We start from the raw sequence: 23,721 nt of genomic DNA, 5'->3' as shown, positions 1-23,721 counted from the left end.
ATGCAAATGTATATGCATATTACACCTTGTATAAAATAGAGAGTTTTACCAATTCCTCAGACAACCTTCTCTCTCCTGAGTCTCTGCGGGGGAGATTCGCATTTGAGTTAGCCGTATGTGACTAGGTGCCTGGTGGGATGTGCACTCTTGGCCACTTCTCACCAACTATTCACATTAGCCTCTTGCAAACAAACAGGCACGTGGTTTAGAGAAGGCAACAAGGTGGCTGGCTTCTGCTTATTTTGACCCTCTCCCTGCCTCTTGTTTTTGTTTTGCCTTAGATGGTTCAGACATTTTCCCGGTGCATCCTGTGTTCTAAGGATGAAGTAGACTTGGATGAGTTGCTGGCTGCTCGGCTGGTGACGTTTCTGATGGACAATTACCAGGAGATTCTGAAAGTTCCTGCGGCCCTGCAGACCTCCATCGAAGAGCGCGTGGCTCATCTGCGAAGAGTCCAGGTAAAGGAGGGGATGTGATCAGTTTCGCAAGATTGGCAGTGGGAAGCCGAGGAAGTTCACTGGCTTCCTTCTGACATTTCGTACCAAGGATGAAGTGAATTGGTGTGAACAAAGTGCTTATTCGATAGATTTTGGCACATACTAAACATGGCATGAGTTTGTTGTTATCATAGACAGCCATGGGATGCATGCTTGGTTTATTATGGCAGTCATTGCTATATGGGTATCCTAGTAATGTTTTCATGTTACCTACCACATAGCAAACCTTTAATGAGTGACTGCTGATGAAGTTATTGTTATTATTGTTGATACTGGTACATGATGATTAATGTCATTGGCAGCATCACATTCCATAATAGAAATATATACAAAATTAACAAGTGTGGTGCTCTAGGTTTTAATTTTTTTTTTAGCTTTTAGTTTTATTTTACTTTATGCTTTTCTTTTTTCTTTTTTCTTTTTTTGTTTTTTGAGACAAGGTTTCTCTGTGTAGTCTTGGCTATCCTGGACTCACTTTGTAGACCAGGCTGATTACTTTATGTTTTTTAAGACAGGGTCTCATACTGAAGAACAAGATGATCTGGAATTAATTATGTAGCCTAAGCTGGCCTTGAATTTGGGGGGGTAACCCTCCTGTGTCAGCTCCTGAGGCCTGGGGGTATAGGCATGAGCAACCACTGCCAGCTGTGTTTGATATTTAGATTATCTCTATTTTTCTCCATTTTGAAGCAATACATTAGTAAATATTTTTATAGCTAGATTTTGGGGGAGGGAGCTGATCCACAGCTGTTTTCCAAGAGTAAATTTCTAGGTGCATCATTGCTGAGTCAAAGACCCTAAATGTATCTTAAGTATTGACAGCATATTGCCAATATCCTTTTAGTTTGATTATTTCAATTTATGTCAGTGGCATAATAAAATACATGTTCATGTCACCTTTGCCTCTGCTTGAGTATAATTACCATGTCTGCATATATATGTATGTGTGTATGTCATATATACACACATACCCTTGCCATTTGCATTGGTAAACACATAATCTCACTAGTATTTTAGTTTAACATTGTTTTCTCCTAATGTTTTTATGAGCCAGACGTTTGAAGAGTAAGGTTGAAACGTCTCCTCAAGTCTTTATGAGGAAAGGGTAGAGCAGGGACTGTTGCTCCAGTGTGCACGTGCGTGTGCTCGCATACATCACAGGCATACGGCAGCAGCTCAGCCTAGGGGCCTGTGCTTCTGCGGACCAAGGGTGGGCCACGATGATTAAGTTAACTGCAGAGAAGGCGGACTTGTGCTATGACTGAATAAAGTCAGTGATGTCTCTACGTGGCCCTGGAGGTCAAGCGCAGGCCCCTGCCTTGTCTAGAAAAGGCCTCTACCCACTCACCTCACCAGCCCTGATGTCTGTTTAAATTTCTTACCTTATTGAAGGGCGCACAGAGGTGTCCTTTGTTGCTGCTGTTATCCTTGTCTTGTTTTTTACTAGAATGGGTCTCAAGGTCAGAAAAGTAAAACAATCTCTTTTTTAAATTTAAATATTATTCTTTTGAAAACATGAAAGCACTTCTCCTTTTCAATATGGCTTCCCCCAGGCACACTGAAGCGAGTACCCTGCTCCTCCCAGGAGACACGCTGGTTTTGACTTCATCTAATTCTGTGCTTTGTCTCAGATAAAATATCCAGGAGCTGATATGGACATCACTCTGTCTGTACCTTCATTTTGCCGTCAAATTAGTCCAGAGGAGTTTGAGTACCAAAGGGCATATGGCTCCCAGGAGCCCCTGGCAGCCTTGTTGGAAGAAGTCATAGCAGATGCTAAACTCTCCAACAAGGAGAAGAAGAAGAAGCTGAAGCAGGTAACCAGGCTCCCTCCCTCCCTCCCTCCCTCCCTCCCTCTGTCCTCAAGCTGTTCCTTCCCTTTGCTCTCCATTTCATGGGCTTTATGTAACCCTCAGAGGGACCTGTAAGTTTCCCTCTTAGATTCTGGCTCCAGACGTTTGGTTGTTGGTACATTGTGTCATTTTCCCAGTTGTATTACTTTTACATCAAGTATTTCCTTTGTAGAGTTAGGCTTTAATATTTGTCCTTTGTCTTGCTGTATGACATGATGTGAATCAGCCAGTTACTTCAAAGAAACTGATTATATGGACAATATTGTGTGTGTGTATGTGTGTGCGCATGTGCACAATCATGTAGGTGTACATTGCATGTAAAAGTCAGGACAATTGTTAGAAGTCAGCTCTCTCCTGCACCTCGGTGTTAGGCCTTTGTGAAAGCACCTCTACACACTGAACCACCTTGCAGAATCTACTGTTTTTAGATAGGCAATATGAGTGTAGTTTGTTGTCTCAGATTCCACTGTATGCCATAACCAAACTCAGTAACTCCTGAGTGAGGCTACACTGCCGCAGGCTTTAGAGAACAGTTTTCCTTCAGAAAAGGTGCACTGTGTTGCTGAAAGAAAGCCTGATAGAAGCGGTGGGGGAGGTGTCACTGAGTCCCAGTGTCAGAGGGTCTACTCATCACGACGGGCGAGGGATGCCGGAAAAGCTAGCGTGTGGCAGCAGGAGCTATAAGGGCTATTTGTATCACCACAGGCCAGTGCACATCCCTGGAAATGGATTCACCTCCTCCAGCCAGGCTCTGCCTACGGGTTTTCAAAACCTCCCAAAGTCACGCCCAAGTTGGGAACCAAGCATCTAAAACAATGAGCCAGGAGGACATTTCCTGTCCCTTCTTGCCTACACTCTGGCATCCTTAAAGACTTGTCTTCCCTCGGGTGGATGATATTTTGTTTTCCCCTAATTTTTAAATTTTTAGACAGATTCTTAGTCCATCGCCCAGGCCAGCCTTGATGTAGCTACCCTTTCATCTCTGCCCCTGAGTGAAGGCCTCAGAAGTGGTACCCCACCACTCTTGGTTTGTACTGCTAGATTCCTGGACACAGCGTCTGTAGGATAATTCCCTGAACACCAGGGTTCTGCGCTGCTTTCTCATTTTCCTTCTGCTAATGTTGGAAAAGAGTCGAGTGGTGAAGATCAAAGGAGGAATGCACTGCTTCCCCATCTATTTTCCGTGCAGTGACCCATCCAGCGTGTGCTTTCTCTGCTGGGTAGAAGGTGGCCAGTGTGATTGGCAAAGCAAAGAGATGGTAAAACACAGTTGGGTCAGACTTAGTGTAGAAGAAAAGTTATTTTCCGTTCAGACGTACTAGTGACTGGTGTTCACAGTGAGGTCTAGTTATAGTTGACAGTGGCAGCCTTCTGAGGGATTTGGTTACAAGGACAACTTCATCTGAAAACTGGGTCAAAGGAAAGATGAGGTAGAGCTGTGGGCATCAGCATCAGGTTATTTAAGCAAAGTAAAGGACTCAGGGAACAGGAACTCTTAAAATTTGCCTGTATAATTTTTGGAGCTCTTTCATGTCTTTTTTTTTTTTATGACTCATATTGGACTCCTGTTCAGTTTCAGAAATCTTATCCCGAAGTCTACCAGGAGCGGTTCCCTACACCAGAGAGTGAAGCACTTCTCTTTCCTGAAAAACCCAAGGCCAAGCCACAGCTGTTCATGTGGGCGCTGAGGAAGCCTTTCCAGCCATTTCAGAGAACTCGAAGCTTCCGGATGTGACTGGAGCTTTGCAGATCTCAGTAGTAGAGACAGTTTTGAGTCAGTTGGGGATCGCGAATGCTGTAATAAACTACTGAAATATGGAGTCTTGGAGAATCCGCCAGATTATCTGACTCCCACAATGTTGAGCCATTATCAGTATTTTTGTTAAGTTTCAATGCCGTTTTCAGAAATGTTCAAGTCAATGAATGATGTGTGGTGGTGTTAGCAGGCCAGGGATCGCTACAAAATCCGAAGGTAAAATGTTCTCCTTCTATTTGCTGTTTTCCATGGTGTGTAAAGTCCCCGTGCGTTCTTCCTACTCATGACGTCTTTGTGAGAGCCACGCCTTTGTGAGAGCCACGCCTTTGTGAGAGCCACGCCTCAGAGTACTGCACATATCTGAATAAGAGCAACACTGCGTGCTGGTACTGTGGTGGGTTGACTTAGTTGCCAGTTGTGATTTCTCCTGTGTAAATCCCGTGGTTTGTATGTTTTTGTTTTTGTTTTGTTATTGTGCGGAAGTCCCTAATGTTTTGCATTGTGATGGCAGATTTGCCAGTTGCTGTGACATGTACTAGCTCTGGCTTTTTGATTCCTCATATATCAGCCTGCATATGCCTGGATGTGGAGTAGTTTGCGTCTGCCCGCGGTCACGTGATCTGAGCCTCAGCTGAAGATGGAAGGTTGAGCTGGATGAATTATTTGGGTTCCCTTAGACCTGTAAATCTAAATTAAATCTTTGTTTGGTTTTATGAAAAGCATAAATGGGTTGGGTAAGATGAAATTACTTCCTTTATGAATGTATTTCTCAGCTTCTTCATCCTTTTGAAAGTAAATGGAATATAAATGAATACTGAGTTTTTTAGATAAATATATATACAATACACTGTGCCTAGTGTTTTTCCTCTTTGCTGTTTATTTAGATGTTAGTGATCCTCCTCAAATGCCTTTGCCAATATCTTCACATCACTCTCCATTTATAATAAAAACTAAGTGAGGCTTATTTTGGCTTTGTATTGGCTTCAGGTGCCCCACCACCTGTGTCTGCCTGCCTGTCTGACTTCGTGTCTGTCTCTCTCTCCCTCCTTCGTTCCTGTTCATTTTGCTTCCTCCTCCTTTTCTCCCTTCTCTCTCCATTGTTTCCTCTACAAAATAGTGGAGCATCTGGAATACTTGAGAGGGAAGTTACCCTGAACTGAGTTTGTGTTCTCATTCCTGAGATAGGCCCCTGGTCTCCTGGGGCAGGCATTTTCCTGTAGCTGACGGAGGCTTGCCCATTTAAAATAGGTAAGTAATCCTGTTGGTCTGAGTACTGCTCCAAATAATTCATGTGACGATGGGCTCTCTGCTCAGTCTTGCTCTGTGGTGGAGGACCCCACTGTCGGCCATTTTTTGGAAATGTGTGTGCGTAATTGCCTTCTGTTTTATGTTTACTTCTAGAACCATGTATAAAATTCTTATGTGTAAGCTCCATAAACCAAGTACACAACTGATGCTAGGTAGCAGTGGTTTGCTTTGTACCAATTAGTACATGCATTGTCAGTATGTGAATCTTTACATAGCCGTTCTTTCTTTCTTTCTTTCTTTCTTTCTTTCTTTCTTTCTTTTTTTCTTTTTTTCTTTCTTTCTTTCTCCTCTTTTTCTTCTCCACCTCCTCCTCCTTTTCCTCCTCCTCCTCCTTCTTTTCTGGTTTGTCAAAACAGGGTTTCTCTGTGTAGCCTTGGCTGTCCTGGATTCACTTTGTAGACCAGGCTGGCCTCGAACTCACAGTGATCCGCCTGCCTCTGCCTCCCCAGTGCTGGGATCACAGGTGTGCACCACCACTGCGTCCGGCTTTACTTTGCATATTCCCCAAAGCTTGCCTTGTTGGGTTTGAATTGTCAGTGTATAGGTAAATACTGGTGTCTGTGGTTTCACTCAGATTGCAATACAGCTGTACATTTTTTCCACTTTTGTAAAACTTTAACTTATATACATATACATTCCGTGATTTAGATTGTATTGAAGTTATAAATCAGTTTGGTGATACCATAACATTTACAGCTGTGCTGGTTAGTTTTTGTCATTTTGACGTTACCTCCACTCACCTGGAAAAGGAGCCTCAGCTGAGGATTTGCCTCCAACAAATTGTCCTGTGGGCATGTCTGTGGGGGCATTTTCTTGATAGAGGATTAGTGTGGGAGGGCCCAGCCCTCCCTCCAAAAAAAAAAAAAAAAAAGGTGGTTGTCTAAGAAAGCAAATTGAGCAAGGCACAGAGAGGAGGCCATGAACAGCACTCCTCTGTGGTCTCTGTCAGTTCCTGCCTCCATGTTCCTACCCCTTCCCTGCATGGTGGACTGTTTCCGCCCTGAGTTGCTTTTGGTCATGGTGTTTACCACAGCAACAGAGAAGAGAAGGAATCCACTGATAGCAAACCTTCCTGTCACAAGCCCACCATTCACTTTTGTTAGATGAAAATGTTTATTTTTTTTTTCTTTAAAGGTTTTACAAGTGTTTTGTTTCTAACTATTTAATACTTTGAAAAATGTTAGTATCAACATGTTTTGATTCTATTATTAATGTCTGGAAGCTCTCTTTCCTTCTACTCGCATGGATTATAAAGCTGTTTTGTTTACTGACTGTTATTGAGAGGGATTTTCAAGGGGCCTGCTTGAATTTTAATAATAAAGACACAGAGACATCTGTATAGTATAAGGCTTTTGCTGGGGCAGTCCCTCAGCTGGCCTTCAAACTTTATCCTGTCACGTGGCTCTCTTCACCTCCCTGCTCTGTCCTGCCTAGCCTTTTTGCCTCAGCTCCAGTACCAAGCCTTTATTCTGCAAAAAGCTATACTCTTACTCCTCCATTCTGAACCAACTAGCACCAGGATGACGCCTGGGCGTCTCTTTGGGTTGCCCTTTGTCACTGAGGGCCACCTTCACCTCGGAAGCTTGCTTCTGAACACGACACTCTCAGAGAATTATCTCTTGGGCAGGGGAGGAAGGACAGCATTTACATATAGAAAATTGATAACGCTCCATAGAGATGACAATACCAAATACCCTCCCCGCACCTGGCTCTGCCAGCACAGTGATAACTGAAAACACAGGGCACACCTACACAGCCATCTGACACAATGTGTGGGTGTAGGTCATCGCAGACTGTCATGGTTAGTGACTGTGATATACTCACTAATTCTGAACAGTTAGTGTGACATTTTCTGCCGTTGCTACATATCAGCAGACAATGACTTTTTTGGTTTTCTTTTCTGTATCTGAGCTATTTCCAGTAGTCTTTGTTTTCTGATACTTAATTGTGAATACTTAATTTTAAGAATAGCTGCATTTATTTCTTCCTGTGTGTGCATGTGTGTGTGTGTGTTTGTGTGTATATGTGTGTGTGTGTTTGGTGTATGTAGTATATGTATGTGTATCTGTGGTGTGTGCGTAGTGTGTGTGGTGTGTGTTTGGTATGTGTAGTGTGTGTGTTCTGTGTGTGTAGTGTGTGTTTGGTATGTGTGTGTGTGGTGTGTGTTTGTGTGTGTGTGTAGTGTGTGTTTGGTGTGTGTGTATGGTATGTGTGTGCTTGGTGTGTGTAGTGTGTGTGTGTGGTGTGTGTGTATGGTATGTGTGTTTGGTGTGTGTAGTGTGTGTGTCAGAGGACAGTTTGTAGTAGTGCTATCCTTCCACCACTCTGGTTGGTTGGCAGCAGCACCTGTACCTGCTTAGCCTTCTCTCTTGATAGTTAATGCAGTGTAACCCCCTCCCCTTCACCAGGAGTGGCTCATCTTGCCAGAGCAGCTGCTGCTGGCCAGGGGTAGGTCTCAAACTCCAAACAAAAGGCCTAGTTAACACACAGCGAACTGGACTGGCCGCCTTTTGTTTGGTCTTCCCTTTATCCTCCTTACCGCTTAGTCTGGCTCTTCCCTCTCCACTCTGCCTTTCTCCTCTCCTCACAGGCCTTGGCTGGGGTCATGGTCACTCAGGACTCTCCCAGATGGGGCTGCCTTGGGCTGTTCTTTCCCTTTTATCTACAATATATCTTATTCTTCACCATACCTAGGAGCAGTCGTGTCTGTCTGCGTCTCTCTTCCATTCTGTTTATTTATCTGCTTGTTTGTTTATATTTAGTCAGCAGCCTGGGGAGACGGGAGGCCTGGCATTAGCTTTTTAAACCCTACCTTAGTGCACCCTGAGGTGATTAGCCCCAGCTGATGCTCTGAATGGCCGTCTTTTAAAAACCCAGTCAACAGCAGGGGACTAAGCTACACACATAGGAACTATTATATAAAAATCTGTAGTTTCATAATAATTTGCAGTGTAATTTTTACTTCAGCAATTGAAATGATATGCTGTTTAAATTCTCTCTCTTTCCCCCCACTCTGCCCCAAAATGTTAAAATGCCGCACAGCCCTGGAGACCCTCAAGATAATGCTGAACAGAGACAACACCTGTCACAATTTTTGAGTTTTAAAGGGAAAGCTTTCAGGATACTTTAGAGTATCTGTGTATTACTTTTTATCATAGTAAATGAAGGTATTTTATTTTAACTTTAGCTTTCGTGTGTATGTAAGTGCACTAGAATATGAACATATGCATTGGCAGGTGTGCATCCTCCTGGAGGCCATAGCAATCCCTGAGTGGTCCTGCTCTGTCAACTGTCACCTTGTTCCTTTGAGATGAGGTCTCTTACTGAGCCCAGAGCAAGCACCAAGCACTCCTCTCACTCGGCCTCTCCCACAGCACTGATGTTATAGGCGAGCGCAGCTCTTTTTATGGATGAAGGGGTCTAAACGCAGATCCTCAGGCCTGTGAAGACAAAGGTCTTCTGTACGCCATCTCTCCAGCCCCCCTGTGCTTATTTTCATTGCGCATGGGGCCGATTGAGTAGTTGAATTTGAGTCCAACATTGAGTGGTGTGGAGAACGGTGTTAAGTCACAATGTATTATACTGCGTTTTTAATACATGTCTATATTCTGTTGTTAATGTGTGTGCTTTTGTTTGTTTTGTGTGTGTGTGTGTGTGTGTGTGTGTGTGTGTGTGTGTGTTTGAGATAGTATCTTGCTATGTAGCCAAGGCTAGCCTTGAATTTGAGATCCTCCTGTTTTTTTTTTTTTTTCATGTGAATATTTTGCCTCTTGCTGTGTTTCGTCAGTCACCACTTAAGACTCTAAAGGCAGAACTAACACAATGCTCCCTATGAGCACTGTAGTTCCTGTCTGATCTTTCTTTCTCTCGCTCTCCAATCAACACTTTTTGCTTTTAATTCTTAATCTCATTTTACTCTTTAATATGAAAAGAGATGAGTGTGTTGTACATGACATGTTCATACATGTTTCATACATGTACTCCACTCTCCTTTGGTCTTACCTCTCTCCTCCCTTCCCTCGTTTCAGTTTCCTTTTCTTGCTCCCTTCCTCTTCCTCAATTCCCCTCCCCTGCTGTCATGACATGTGTATTTTATTACTTCCTCTTGTCCCCTGACCCCTGTTTGGACTTCTTTCCCTTTCGACTTTCTTACTACACACATACGCCCCATGCATGCGTGAGGAAGCACTTTTCATCTTTCAGAGTCTGCCCTCTTTCACTTAACATAATAGTCTCCAGTCTCATGTTTTCCTTTGAACACAGTAATTTAGTTTTTCTTTATGGTGCAGTAAAATTCCATTGTATGTACACACACACCACATTTTCATACATCTCCATGTTGAAAGACATGTAGGCCAGATGTGCAAGGATCTGTGTGCTTTGCTGACTTAGAATCCTTTGGGGCTTGTGCTGGACTGGTACAGCTGAGTCACATAGTGGCTGCTCCAGTTTGCTTTGGGACCTCCAAGACCTGTTTCCACAGTGGCCGCACTTGTGCATCAGTTTACATTCCCACCAGCTGAGTTTTTATTTCTCCACGTCTCCTCGTCACTAGCATTGCTGCCACGAGGTTCTCTCAGATATTTATAGGCTATTTGCGTTTCACCCTTTGAGAAATACGTGTCCGGTTTTTGAGCCCAGCTTCAGATGAGATGATTTGCATTCTGGCATTTAATGTTTGCGGTTCACTGCGGATCCTAGACATCGTTTCCTTGTTGAATGTTATCTTGTTCCGCTTTCTGTGGCTGGGGTGGAACACCATGATCAAAAGCAACCTGGGGGAAAGGGGCTTATTTCCTTAATGCTTCCTTACAGTCCGTCAGCAAAGGATGCTAAGGCAGAGTTATTTGATATCTGAGGAGCAAAGGTGCCGTCTGCAGTGGGTCCCAGATGCGTCCACTAGTCCAGCAGAATGAGTATTGGTGGACTTTTCATGTTTCAGCGTTTGCTTAGCCCCCATTCTATGTTCCGACTGGGAAAAAGACAACTGAGATGGCAGGTGCTAACCCAGTGAGATGCCACTTTGGGTGTTTAGTGCATGTGCATTTTGTCACATAAACGTCGCCATTTTCTAGCGCCTCTAAGATTTTGTTTAAAATCCCCATTAATAATGTTTCAGATTTCACTTTGGAGACTGTTGAGCAAATTGTTTGTTTCAACTGATTGTTGATTGAGCAGAATCATGTTCTCCATAACTGTTACCACCCAGACTTCTTTCCAAAACAAAACGGAACTCATGGCTTTGGTTAGGTCTCTCCAGTTCACTGTATGTCTCTTGGTTCTGCTGTCCCTGTGAGGAAATGGACAGCATTTAGAACTTTTTCTCAAGAATAAAAGGAAGGCTGTCCCTTCTGCAACACATTGCAAGCTGGAGGCGACTGCCAGTGTTCTTTTACCAGTTATAACAAGAAAATCTTCTGGAGTGTTAGGTACTATTGTTTTATGTTTAGTAAAACAAATAAAGCTTTTTTTTTTTTTTAAGAGGCCTAAAGGTTGTTTTCATGGAAATAAGTAAGCTGTAATTGGCATCTAGAATTAAACTATATTTATTTTGATTGCTGTAGACAAGTCCAACATGGGAATGCAGAGGCCTTTTACTCACTATTTCCATGACGGACTCTTGACCTTTGAAGAAGCCTGGCAAGAAAACACTCCATGTTAATTTACTAAGATAGCACGCCTGTTGGCTGCTGGAAACAGTTGTACAGGGTGACATATTGCCTGACTCTCAAGGATCTCATGGGTCTAGTGTGTCTGTAGGTATGGATGGATACTGGTCTCTGTGTACCTGTATTTTTAAGGTCAGATGTGTTAGACTTTAGCAGCTAGTAAAAGCTCCAAGTCAAACCGTTGGGAGAGATTATTAAATGTCAGAATCATGGGTCTGAAAGCTACATCACATGAGATCTTAGTGATGAGGGTCACAGAGGAAGCATAACACATGACATCAGCCATATTGCCTATTAGTTGCATAATTTAAGAAATTAGACCCGTGTTTCTGCTTGAATGAACGTTTGTTTTCAAGACAGTGCCTCACTGTCTTGCCCTAGGCAGGTCTCAAGCTCCTGGGCCCCAGTGATGCCCACACTTTAGCACCCTGAGTATCTGGCTGACCTCTGAGAAGGGTTTTGCTTTCGGGCTAGAGAGATGGCCCAGTGGTTATGAGCACCTGCTGCTCTTGCCCAAGACCTGGGTTTGGTTCCTGGCATGCACATGGTGGCTCATAACCACCTGTAGTTTCAGTGCCAGGGCATCTCGCCTCTTCCTCTGAACTCTGCACACGGCGCACATAGCTACATGCAGGCAAAACATATGTATCCATAAAGAAATCTGTAAAAGATTTTTGGTGCTTAGGAAAAAAAAAAGTGCAAGACCTCTAAATTAGGTGCACAGAATGGTTACTCCTACCTGAATCAAATTATCTCAGCATCCTAGCCTATCTTTAATAAGCATCTGATTTCTTTCTGCTTTCCTAAGCAAAATGCCGGGTAAAATTAGAAACAATTACTGCCTACAGATGATGATTTTAATTTCAGGAAGCCCCCCCATTTTTGCCTTTTCACAAAGTTTGCATTTGGTGACATAGTAAGACCCTAGGAGGTGTCTAGTTTAGCTTAACTTTTCACAAGCCACAGTGCATCTAATGAGGACAGATTTCCAAGTAGAGTTCTTCTCAGTGTTGATAATTGTTGCATCATATGGGAAAGAGCAGTGATTTGTCCGCTATGTTTTGGGAAGTCATTTATTGTATGAAAATAATACCTTTTAAAAAAACTATCCATCTTTATAGTAACCAGAGTACATTCACTAAATCCTCTTTAAAAGTAGGAGAAAAAGAATAATTACCTAAATCCAGCAGCAAATAATTAGGAGTAAGTGTCTGAGTACTGGATTTTAAAATGAAAAATTTTGTCTGCACATTCAATTTGGGCAGAAAAACCCTGAGGTGAGCCAGCCCCTTGCCTCAATTATTTTCTCTCTGGTCTGTGGCTTGTTCTCTTTCCTTGTGATGTCTAGTTTCAGTACTCAATCAAAAATCTCTAAACCAGATGTATTATAATAAATCTGTGATAAATAGAATTCTCCAGGCAATTCTTTTGGGGTTGCTGCTGCTAACATTCAGTAAACAGCTAAAAGGGCATAGCTAAGAAGTCATCTTTGGGGTCCCTAAGATGGAGTCTCCAGTTCTGCCTCTCTCCCATGTGCCCACAGCCTTGTGTTTCCTTCTCTTTCATTTCTCTGCTACATACTTGCTCCTCTCAGTGGCACCTGGGGTCTCTGAGTGTCTGGGGTCATCTCAGGCGTGCCATGCCGTGCTCATGCATCATGGTACAGGGTAGGGGTCATCTTGGGCATGGTCTGCCCCCCCCCCAAAGTTTTTTTGGCTCCCCCACTCCCCACCCACTGGTGGTTGTCTCTCAGGCTAGTTCCCTCTCCAGGTCCTACAGCACAGGTATGGTGGTCATCTCAGGCTCGCCCCTTGACAGGCCCACCAGAGTGGCCCCATGTGAGTGTCATGTGTCTAGGGCTCACTGCCTGCCTCCGCCACTCCCACGCCTCCTCCGCCCCAATCCTGGGAGCCTTCAGGACCTGCATAGCACTGGACTAATGCTCTCTCAGGCTAGCTTTTTTCAGGGAATGTTAGGCCACTAATGATTCAGATGGTCACAGGTCAGAACACTTGAGTGTAGACATAGCCTCTCTCCTCTTTGTCACCTACTGGCATATGTGACACAGCAGCCACTCCTGTAGCCCTTCTTGGGGCAAGCCTTGGGTTGATTTTTGTCAAGAGTGAGAGATGAGGATCAAGTTTCACTTGTCTACGGGTGGATGTCTAAGTTTTCCTCCCACCATTTGTTGAAGAGGCTGGCCTTTTTTCAAAGTGTGTTTTTGATACCTTTGAGGAGAATCGGTCGGCTGCAGATAGATGGGCCTGTTTGTGGGCCCTCCATTTTATCCCATCAGTCTGCATGTTGTTGCTGTTGTTTTGATATAGTAACATTATCTAGAAATTGGTATTGTGATGTCACTAATTTTGTTCTTTTTGCTCAGTTGCTTTGGCCATTCTGGGTATTTGGTGCTTCTGTATAAGTTTTTATTTTTTTCTTCTAATTCTATGAATAAATGTCACTGGTATGTTGATAGAGTAAAATTGATGAAAGTTAGCAAAGTGGCAGCTACAAAACCAATATGAAGATCCAAGAGCTTTCAAGTCACCAATTATGAACTTACTGAGAAAGAATTCAAGAAGATAAATCCATTCACAGTACAATGTACATACTATATACTATATATGTGTATATATAGTACACACATTATATGTCACCCATATTAATAAGGATGTGAACGATCTCTACAATTAAAAACCACAGAAGAAATACATTGAAGACACTAAAAGACAGAGAGGCCTCACATGCTCATGGATTAGAAAACTTAAATCTTGTTAAAATCTCCTCACTCCCTTCTTTCTCAATGCTGTCCCTGTGCCTTCACTTCCCCTCCTCCTCATGTGTGTGTCTTAAGCATTTTGTCTGAGACACTTTCAGGATCTGGTCAAACAGTCCAGTGCCAAGTATGATTGCACTTTCACTGCAGGATCACTGACATCCACACCCTCAACTAAAGGTGTTCAGGCTGTAGGGCATTGCTTCGTAAAGACTGGCCAGCTCCCCGCCTAGTTCAAGCCTTTTGTTTATTTAGCATATTGTGGATCCTAATGTGTGAAACCAAAGGATTGACAATGAGGGAAGAAGATGGCTCTAGCTCTAAAAGGGCCTCAGCTCAGTGAAGAAATCAGTGGTGTATATGTTTCCTACAGTACATGGCTGGAGGGGAGAGCTAAGTTTTCCAGGGAAGTCGGAGGAGATGAGAGTCACTGGGAGCTTCCATTTGAGATGACTTCTCCAGATGTGCTGTTCATCAGCAAGGAAGACAGTATGATGGCATCCTTGAGGGAGCAGGCTCTGAGGGAGATGAGAGTCACTGGGAGCTTCCATTTGAGATGACTTCTCCAGATGTGCTGTTCATCAGCAAGGAAGACAGTATGATGGCATCCTTGAGGGAACAGGCTCTGGTGACCAACAGTAACACTTTAAAGTCTAAAAGGCTTTTAAAGGAATGGGCAGCAAGGGACTCTGAGCTGTGGCAGGCCAAAAATTCTTTTTTTAATGTCAGAATTATTTGTTTTTTTTTAATTACTATTAAATTATTATTACTGTCATTATAGAGATCGAGATGAAACCCAAGGATTTATACATACTAGCCAAGTTCTATACTTCTTTGTTATATAGCATTTCTTGGCCTATTTTTTATTTTAAATGATTATTTTCTAGTATAGAGAATTTTTTCTTTTTTTATTAAACATTTTTAAGTTTTTACATATACACTTATGTTATTACACATATATACAATAAACTACCTATAGCAAGAAGAACCATGGCACAGTCAGAAATGATATAAATATTATATTCTTAGTGTTCTGGGTATTTGTATTTGGCATCCTTGAAGAAAACATCTTTCCTGTCTTGGTGCATCTAAAATTCTGAATGTAAATCAATATCTATCATATATTGTCATTATCAACTTAAAACATCTATCTAGATCTAAAAACATCTTAATCCCTAAACAACTAAGCTTAATTGTAAAACTAAACTATCTGGTCTTCAACCCCATCAGAGACTTGAGCAGGAATAAAATTGATTACTTGAGTATACTGGGAGTGCAGGTTAGTAGCTTTCCAAATGAGCAGAGACAGTCTGCTGCCTCAATAGTCACCCCCAAACTCTCTATAATGTTGGAGCATCATCTTCAGCCTTCTGGCCCAGTATATCTGACAGACATAATTGTGAGGCAGGAACTATTGAGGACTTGGTTATAAGTTATTACTGGTCTTATTTTGAGAGAAAATAAGGTGGGACTCATGGATGTCTCTCTTTTCCTTTATCTCCTTTTCTTTGGTTTGGATATAGGGATTGAAAAGAAAGAAGGGGGAATATAGAAATATATAGGGAAGATAGAACAAAAAAGAGATTAGTGACTCTACTTCTCAACTTAATGCCTCAATTGTCACTCAAAAGATTATTTTTAATTCACTGGTGTAGAATTTTGTATATAGTTGCAAAATAAATTTAATTTTAGATACAATGGTATAGAATTCAAATGCAAGATTCTTCACACATTAGATACATTTCTACTATAATATGAGGCATTGTACCCACGTAACTCAATTATAATACAAGGTTTACTTCCAATATTTTGAAAGTGCTGTTGCAGGCTATTTAAGATAAATAAGTCATGTAAAAAATAAGTTATGTAAGTTAATTGTTAGTTGATAAAATCGTGGTCATATTAATTACTGGTCTATTTTTATCACAAGAATATACATTTTAAGCACCATAGACAAATAGGATTATATAGACAGATAAGGTAAAATAGTTAAACAAGGTCTTCAAAAGCCTCAGAAACATACAGAATATGACATTTAAAAATGTTTTTTATTATTTTAAAGATTCACTGATAATGAGACAGGTTAACTCATGGCAACACCCAGCCTACCTCAAAGAGGATGATGAGCATCAAAGAACCTCCTATGGAGATGGCTTCAAATGTGGCAAACAAGCCACTGGGCAAAATGTCCTCATTTCTGCCACAGACAAAATTCTGCCTAAAAAAGGGCAAGCTTGGATGCAGGCAGAGTCGGTGGCCAAAAATTCTTTTTCAGCGTAGATGAAATCTCTCTGATAGCATCTTCAAGATGGCTACCCTACTTGCATACCCAGCCAGTCCATTTAGCTCCCAGTGCTCTTTGGAATTTTTGGATCCTTTTCAGATTGGTGTTGCTTTATCTTCTCTCTTTCCGCCTTATCACAAGACTCGCTTGTATTCATTTGATTCCATGTGCTTTTGGTGGGCTCAGGGCATCACTGGATTGCTGGTGTCGATGAGCAGTCCCCCGTGCTCTATTTCAAGAGTGATCCTTTTATTACTGCCTTTCATTTTGCCACTAGTAGCCTGATATCCTGTGCCCCTGGGTCTGTACTGTTCCTTTTCATAACATGTAATGAGCATTAGAACCGGCTCCACAAATGCATTGCCTGAGCTTATTGCCTAAAGTGAGATGCTTTTAATATTTTCTCCACATGTGAACTCCGTGTTTCCATTAGCCTTCCTTTGATTCCCATGTGGCTAATCTCCTACCCCTGCAGGAAGCCTGGATCTTCAATGATTCGCCTTTTGAATTCAGTGAATAATACATCAATCACAATAAATAGTCTTTTCACCAGTTGTATGGAGTTGCAGTTATATAAAACATACTCGCATTTTGTATCATTATTGGTGTTAATGACTGTTTTCAGGACTTGGAAAACTGAGTTTTAGAGCTGCCGCCAAGCAACAAGTTGTCCCATTAGATTGAGGATTGCAATCCCCCTCAGGAACAGTCATAGGGGAGGGGAATAAGGGGAAAATAGGAAGGAGGGAAGAATGGGAGGATACAAGGGATAGGATAACCATTGAGACATAACAAGAATAAATTAATAAAAAATTTAAAAAAAAGATTGAGGATTGCATGACTTGTGTCATGATGCTCGCTTTCAAGTTTTAATCACTGAATCAAGAACAAGAGCCTTTTAAAGGTGTGTGTGTGTGTGTGTGTGTGTGTGTGTATGTGTGTGTGAGAGGGGGAGGAGGGGGAGGGAGAGAGAGAGTCTCAATGTAAAATGAAAATATTAAATAGGCATTTCTAAGCTATTTCAAATTCCCTGATAATATTTTTTTATTAAAACAAGCAAAACTGATGCAGGGTCTCTCCCTGGAGTTTGGGCTGGCCTTAACTTCATGGTGGTTCTTCTGTCTCAGCACCCTGAGTGCTGGGTCTGCTGGTGTGTGCACCACCATTTCTGGCTGACTTACTACTGATTATCTTTGTAAATAGAATCTACCTTCATAAGCATATACAGTTCTGAGTATATATAAACAGAAGCTCAATTCTAGGCTGTTAATTTTGGTTATGTACTTTTTTTTCATTTAAACTTTTGAGTATTTACTTCCATCCATCTTTCTTTCCCTCTTAACGCCTCCTTTGTCCTTCTTGTTCTCCCTTTCAAATTAATGATCTCTTCTTCAATTATTACTACACACACACGCGCGCCCCACACCCTACTGATATGCCAATATAGATGGGACATTCTACAAGGTCCCACCCCTAGATGAAGAGCTATTGGCAGTCATTGGCTGCTGAAAGGGAGAATCCATTTTCTCCAGAGTCAAGTTGCCTAATTGTTCATCCAGTTTTGAAATACACGCACAAGACCAACTCTACTGCGCTCTGCTTCCTTTCTTTGTTTTAACAGACACTACAAGGATGGGATTTTAATATTTATATTCATGCTTTTTATTGTTTTCTCTGCCTCTTTCTACCATCAATTTGTAGGCGGCAGAGAGGGATGGATTTGACAGGTCTTTCATTCTGTGTTTTAGGTGAAAATAAACTGGGCCTAGCAGTATCCTGTGCTTCTGAGACACACTGCCCACAGTATTTCTGTCACAGGACACAGCATTGTCCTCCTCCTTCACTGCCTTTTCCTGTTGCTCAGCAGCATTTGCAGATACTAGAGATACTTCCGGACTTCCAGTTGCTCATGTCTTTTCATTTCTTTACTGCTGTACTTGGCTGCTGTGACATTTGGGAATACTTAAATACTTGCTTCAGAACTCTACCCCCCCCCCCATTTTCTATAATGAATTCTGGAAGCTAGAAATGCTGAAAAATATATTAGACATTATCTCAGAAGCTCTTGGCTCAATATTTTCACTTGTGTAGCTGTTTTTTAGTATCTCCAGTATAATTTGAATCCTGAGGTTTATTCATTCATCCATCATTTTTATAGTATTAATTTTACCAATCATTGAGCACTGGAGATTTTTCTGTGTTCTGATATGCTCTCCAGCCTCTTCCTTCATTATGAGACAGTGTTTTTGCATAGCCAGGTTGGCCTCAAATGCATGATGTAGCCAGAGATGATTTTGAACTCTTTCCTCATCCTCCTGCCTCCTGAGTCCTGGGGTTATGGGTGTGTTACTGTGCCCAGTTTATTTGGTGCTTGGGACTGAATGCAGGGCTTTGTGTGTGCTTGTCAAATGTTCTACTTACTGAGGCACAGCCTCAGCCTTCCAGCATAACTTAGATCTTGTTTTGAGGATTTGAACATTAGTACTTCTATATTTCCTTCCTTCCAAGACATGCTTTTTAAAATCTGTATTTCAGGATCTCTGAAACTAAGATGCAGGTTTAGTGACTGTATTGGAGTTCATTGGCAGCACCTTTTCTTTTAGTATTGCAAAAGTTGTCTTATCAGTGCCCTAGTGAACCATTTTGTTCTTATCTTCTAAAGACAGATAATGGGAGGTCACTTATGGTGTCAGTGGCCTTGACTATTTTATGAAATATGCGTTTCTGAACATCCTGATCTTATGTCTTTTCTAGTCCAATGTTTTCTCTACTAGCCTGTCTTCTAATGCACTCATTCATTCATGTTCATTTACTAGTGGGAGTTGAAGTTCTAATTGGAATATGAATGATTTTGAAATGTGTACTTGGTTGTCCTAGACTCTCTTTGTAGACCAAGCTGGCTTCAAAGTCACAGAGATCCTCCTGGCTCTGTCTCCCCCGTGTACTGGGATTAAAGGCATTCGCCACCATGCCCGGCCTCCTGAAATTTTATGTACATGCAAGGCACCTTCTGATAGCCATGGTCGGAGAATGAGAAAGTGAGGGACCTGGAGTGGAGTCAGGGCTTTTATAACTAGCATGAAAGAAACTGCCCATGTTCGGTGTTTTGTTATGATGGGCTGTTTTAAACAGAGTTGGCCGTGTGGGAAGCCAAACTTGATCAAAAGAATCAAGAGCTCTCTCACTTTTTGTTTATCTTAGAAACTCAGTAAAAGAAAAACTAGTATTAGCCTGGGCTTCATAGCAAGAAACCTGGCCTATGGGGAACTGTATTTCAACAAAATGGTAAGATTTTGTTCAGCATGTGGAGGGTTTGATCACTCTTGGGAGAGTAAGTTGAATTAGAGCAAGTAGAGGTCATTTTTGGTCTCATGGGAGAAGGGACTTGCCTTTTATTATTAATTAATTAACTTTACATCTCAATCACAGCTTCCCCTCCCTCTCTCCTCCGTCTTCTCCCCTCCCCTCCCCTCTCCTCTCAGAAAAGAGGAGACCCCCCCTCCCCAATACTCATGGATATCAACCCACCTTGACATATTAAGTTGTAGTAGGACTAGGCACATCTTCTGTTGAGGCTGGACAAGGCAGCCTAGTCACTGTAAAGGGATTCAAAGGCAGGCAACAGAGTCAGAGACAGCCTTTGGGGACTTGTGTTTTTATACAGTTCTTGGCTATCTCAAGTAGGGTCAACAGAAACATCAGGAAAATATGGAGTGCTTAACTTAATAGATTAAAACTCAGTGGTTTCAAAAACAACAGTGAATGTTTGTTAAACCTCAGTGTACATGGGTCTGGGATTCTGTTCAGCGTAATTAGGGCAACTGACTTGGGGGATGAGCTTGTGACAAAGTTACTAGGTGGTTTTGTAGTCCTCTGAGAGCTTGACTGGGGCAGAGGCAAGTCATTCTAATATGATTCACTCCCGCGGTTGATAAGCTGATGGTGGTTGTCAGTGGAGGCCTTTGCTTCTTGCCACAGAGAGTCATCCCTATCAGCTGGCTGAGTGCCCTTACAACATGACAGTTGGCTCATCCCAAGGTGAGTCATCCTAGAGGGAGCAGGATAAAAGCCGCGGTGCCTCCTATAACAGTGTCGTGAGCCATGTGCTGTCATTTCTGAGATGTTCTGTTAGTTACACAACTCAACCGTAGTTAGCATAAAGGAGGGTGTAATTCACTAGAGGGCTATTGGAGGCTTTCATGGGACCTGGTTACAGCAGTAGTTGCGCCTTTTACTGTTTCACAAAATTCAACCAGAGACTGTAAAAAAATCCCTATGAAAAATGAATGAAAAAATATTTCTTCTATAAAAATTAAGATTAAAAACTTAGTTGAAAACCTTGGTGACAGTGAGTGGATGTAAGAACGGGCTGTTGAAGGAGCCGATGGTAAAAACAATGTTACGAGATTAAGGTTTTGTAAAAATAGAGGCAAGCTCTGTTGCCAAGTAGCTTTCTATGCGGCACGAACTTTTTATTTTACTCTAACGAAATCATAGGCAGTGCGAAACAGCTCCGGGCTAACCACAGCTTCAAGAGTTAAGAGAGCTGACCCCAGCATGGGGCTGTGTCTGGGCAGTGTTGGGAACAACTTTCCCGGCTGTCCTCAAAGGTAATGACAGTTAGTGGCAGTTGATGAGATAACACTGAATGGGGGAACACCCGTAGGACTCCATGATGGGATATTTTCTGCTTTCAAAAAGAAAAGCAGAGGTGAGATTTTACTTAACAGCCCGGAGGCATTTTATTGCAAGAAGCCGGCGTTTGTGCACACTGAATGCTCTTCTCTCTCCCGGCTGATTTTAAGAGCAAAATCCATCGCTGAGTTTCTCCTAGTTTCTTTCTCCTTCTCAGCAGTAGAGCAAACACCTACTGTTGCTGCCTTTTTTCATTTGGGGCCTACAAATCCTATAACAGCCAGTCCAGCTCTGTCCAAGCCACTGTCTGGGGCCACAGCCACCCGCTGCAAGCAAGCCTTTGCTAGAAGCAGTGTAGTTACTGCCAGCAAGCACAAACCCAATAAAGCTTTGTTGTTGTTGTTTTTAAAGAGCCACAGTAATATCTACAGAGTGCAGCTGGAATAGAAAGGTGCTTTTGATATTGGAATTCAATAGATTTTTAAAAAGAAAGTTGTTACCCCTAATCAACTTGGATGCTTTTGGAATTTGAGTCTATAGTGACACATTGTTGCTTAAAAAGTGATTTCAGACAGTCACAGTCAATATTGTTGTCTCTCAAACAAAGTTGTTACCCCAAATCAACTTGGATGCTTTTGGAATTTGAGTCTATAGTGACATATTGTTGCTTAAAAAGTGATTTCAGACAGTCATAGTCAGTATTACTATCTCTCAAGCACACCATACCGTGGGGCCTGGGCCTGAGTTTGGATGGGAAGCAATAGCTATGACTGGCGGAATTCCATCAAGTCATGGTCCTCATCTGGGAAGGTTGGTGGGCTCAGCATCATTCCCAGGCCAAGAAGTGGAATATCTGGAAGGATCCTTTGTTTTGTTTTATTGCTTTAAGATACTGTCTCACTCTTGTAGCCCAGGCTGGCCTCTAACTCTCAACAGTCCTCCTGTTTCAGTTTCATCAGTGCTGGGCTTACAGCCCTAATGGGATTACCCAGCTTGGTTCTGTGTGCCATTTGGAGTTGAGGACTGTGCTGGAGCATTGAGTGTGGTCTCTCTGTGTGGTCCCTGAAGTGGTGTTAATTAGGGTCTCGTTATAGCACATTGGATGCTTTCCAAACTCCTTAGCACCAAGGAGACAGAAAAAGCCATATGGCTCCCCAGGCTCTAACCTTTGTAAGTCACTTGTCTTTACACTTTATAAATTATAAGGTTGTTGTGGTTGAGAAAAGGGGGCCACACACTCCAACTTCTGATGAACAATAAGATGCAAATCACCATGTAAGAAGGTCATGCAGACTGAGAGAGAGCCATCCTGGACACACACACACAAGTACGTGATGCTTAAAGAAAACTTTTAAAAAATTTAAATTTATATGATATAGTGTATGAGTGTGTGTGAGTGAGTGTGTGTGTGTGAGTGTGTGTGTGTGTGAGTGTGTGTGTGTGTGTGTGTGTGTGTATGCCCAATGTATGCAGTTACCTTCAGTGACCAGGAGAGGGCACTTGATACCCTAGAACTTGACTTTACAAGTGGCTGTGAGCTGCTGACATGCGTTCTGGAAACTGAGCTAAGGACTTGTGATGGGGCAGCAAGTGCTCTTAGCCACTGTTTCTCCAGCTCCTGCTAATACCTCTTAAACCACAATTATGATAGTTGAATAATGGTATATATGTTGCAGCCTATCAAAGTGGACACTTAGTTTATATTTAACTGGGTGAGTTTGTGGCATAGAAATATCACAATAAAGCTGTTTTCTACTACTTCCAAAACCATAAGATGAAAACGTTGTAGTGCTTACTGTGTGGCAAAGAGATAAAATGAAAAATGTATATTTTGAGAAATGTAAACATGCATGGTAACCTAAAACAAAATAATTGAAACACTTGTTTGTTTTGGTGGCCACAGAATACTATTTCAAGTTAATGTTTTATTTATGTAGGTCAGTTGTCAGGACAAAGACATGGCAGGGTTATGATAGCATAGACAATACACTTTTAGGCACAGTAAATAGAACTGCATTTATGAGGTTTAATTCAATTAAACCATGAGTCTGTGACTACAGTTTTCCTCTTAATTATAAAGGACCATGAGGTCCTGTTATGCTGGGGCTCATGCAAGCTTCACACTAGGCAGGCAGTAATGAGATTGATTTTAATTTATAAATGAGTAAACAATGAAATGAATCTCATCTTTTTGAAGAGAGAGGTCAAGAAATGTTAAAATGCACTCAGTTTCACAATGCTCCCTTTGTTCAAAGCCATTTTCTGACTCTTTCAGTTCTCAGGCAGGAAGACCTGTGGTGTGCATGTACATACCTATCTAGTGTGTGTTTCTGTACACGTGTATGTATGTGTATGTTTATGACCAAGTCTGATGTTAATTAGCACCATTACCTATTTTAAAATTCCTTTATCTCTCTGAAAATTCAAATTTATCTTCAAAGGGTTAAAAAAATATCCACCACTACTGAGAACATTCTAGAGAATAGTCTCATGGGGCCATCCCATCCACAGAAATTGTTGGAAGACTAAGACTGAAGAATGAGGATCAGGAATTCAGTAGGAACCTTGGCAGAGGAGGTACAGCTGAGGCCACCACACAGGCAACTTGGTTCTGACTGTTGCCTCCAGCAGGGGCACCATTATCCCTGCTGGTACCAGTTGGCAAGTGAGCCTTTTATGCATCCTCCCTGTCAAGAGTGGTGTGTAGCCAAGCTACGTGCTGCAACCCAGATACCAGGCTGTGGAGTCATATATGTCCTTTAGGACTCAATGTTAGTAGATGTCTGGAGCTGGATCTGCCCATAAACACAGACGCCACTGAGCAGAGAGTGTGCACCGAGTCTTTAAACTGTGCTTTATTTGAAAGCTGGCAATCTGGGAAGGCTGAGGATGGGCATTCCCAAATGTCCCTACTCCATCTCCAACCACGAGGCTCTATAACAA

The 23,721-nt window shown here is 42.1% G+C and overlaps 1 protein-coding gene and 1 non-coding gene across 3 annotated transcripts in view; one reads left to right on the top strand and one right to left on the bottom strand.

Moving 5' to 3' along the window:
- Positions 1-4,273, top strand: part of Depdc1b (DEP domain containing 1B) — a 67,601-nt gene extending 63,328 nt beyond the window's left edge. For both annotated transcript variants that reach the window (XM_051172528.1, XM_051172529.1), the window contains exons 8-10: positions 282-458; positions 2,129-2,314; positions 3,924-4,273. In XM_051172528.1, the coding sequence (XP_051028485.1) occupies positions 282-458; positions 2,129-2,314; positions 3,924-4,085 (525 nt within the window). In that variant the 3' untranslated portion in view covers positions 4,086-4,273. The remainder of the gene's footprint in view (positions 1-281; positions 459-2,128; positions 2,315-3,923) is intronic.
- Positions 4,274-13,051: 8,778 nt separating this feature from the next.
- On the bottom strand, positions 13,052-13,182 carry LOC127212542 (small nucleolar RNA SNORA17). The gene has a single exon (XR_007833579.1). It is a non-coding gene; the product is annotated as a small nucleolar RNA SNORA17 (small nucleolar RNA).
- Between the last annotated feature and the right edge of the window lie 10,539 nt (positions 13,183-23,721).

This window comes from Acomys russatus, chromosome 30 (genome assembly GCF_903995435.1).
Source record: "Acomys russatus chromosome 30, mAcoRus1.1, whole genome shotgun sequence".
Lineage (NCBI taxonomy): Eukaryota > Metazoa > Chordata > Mammalia > Rodentia > Muridae > Acomys > Acomys russatus.
The sequence above is the reverse complement of the archived record's forward strand: the minus strand, read 5'-3'. Positions and strand labels throughout refer to the sequence as shown.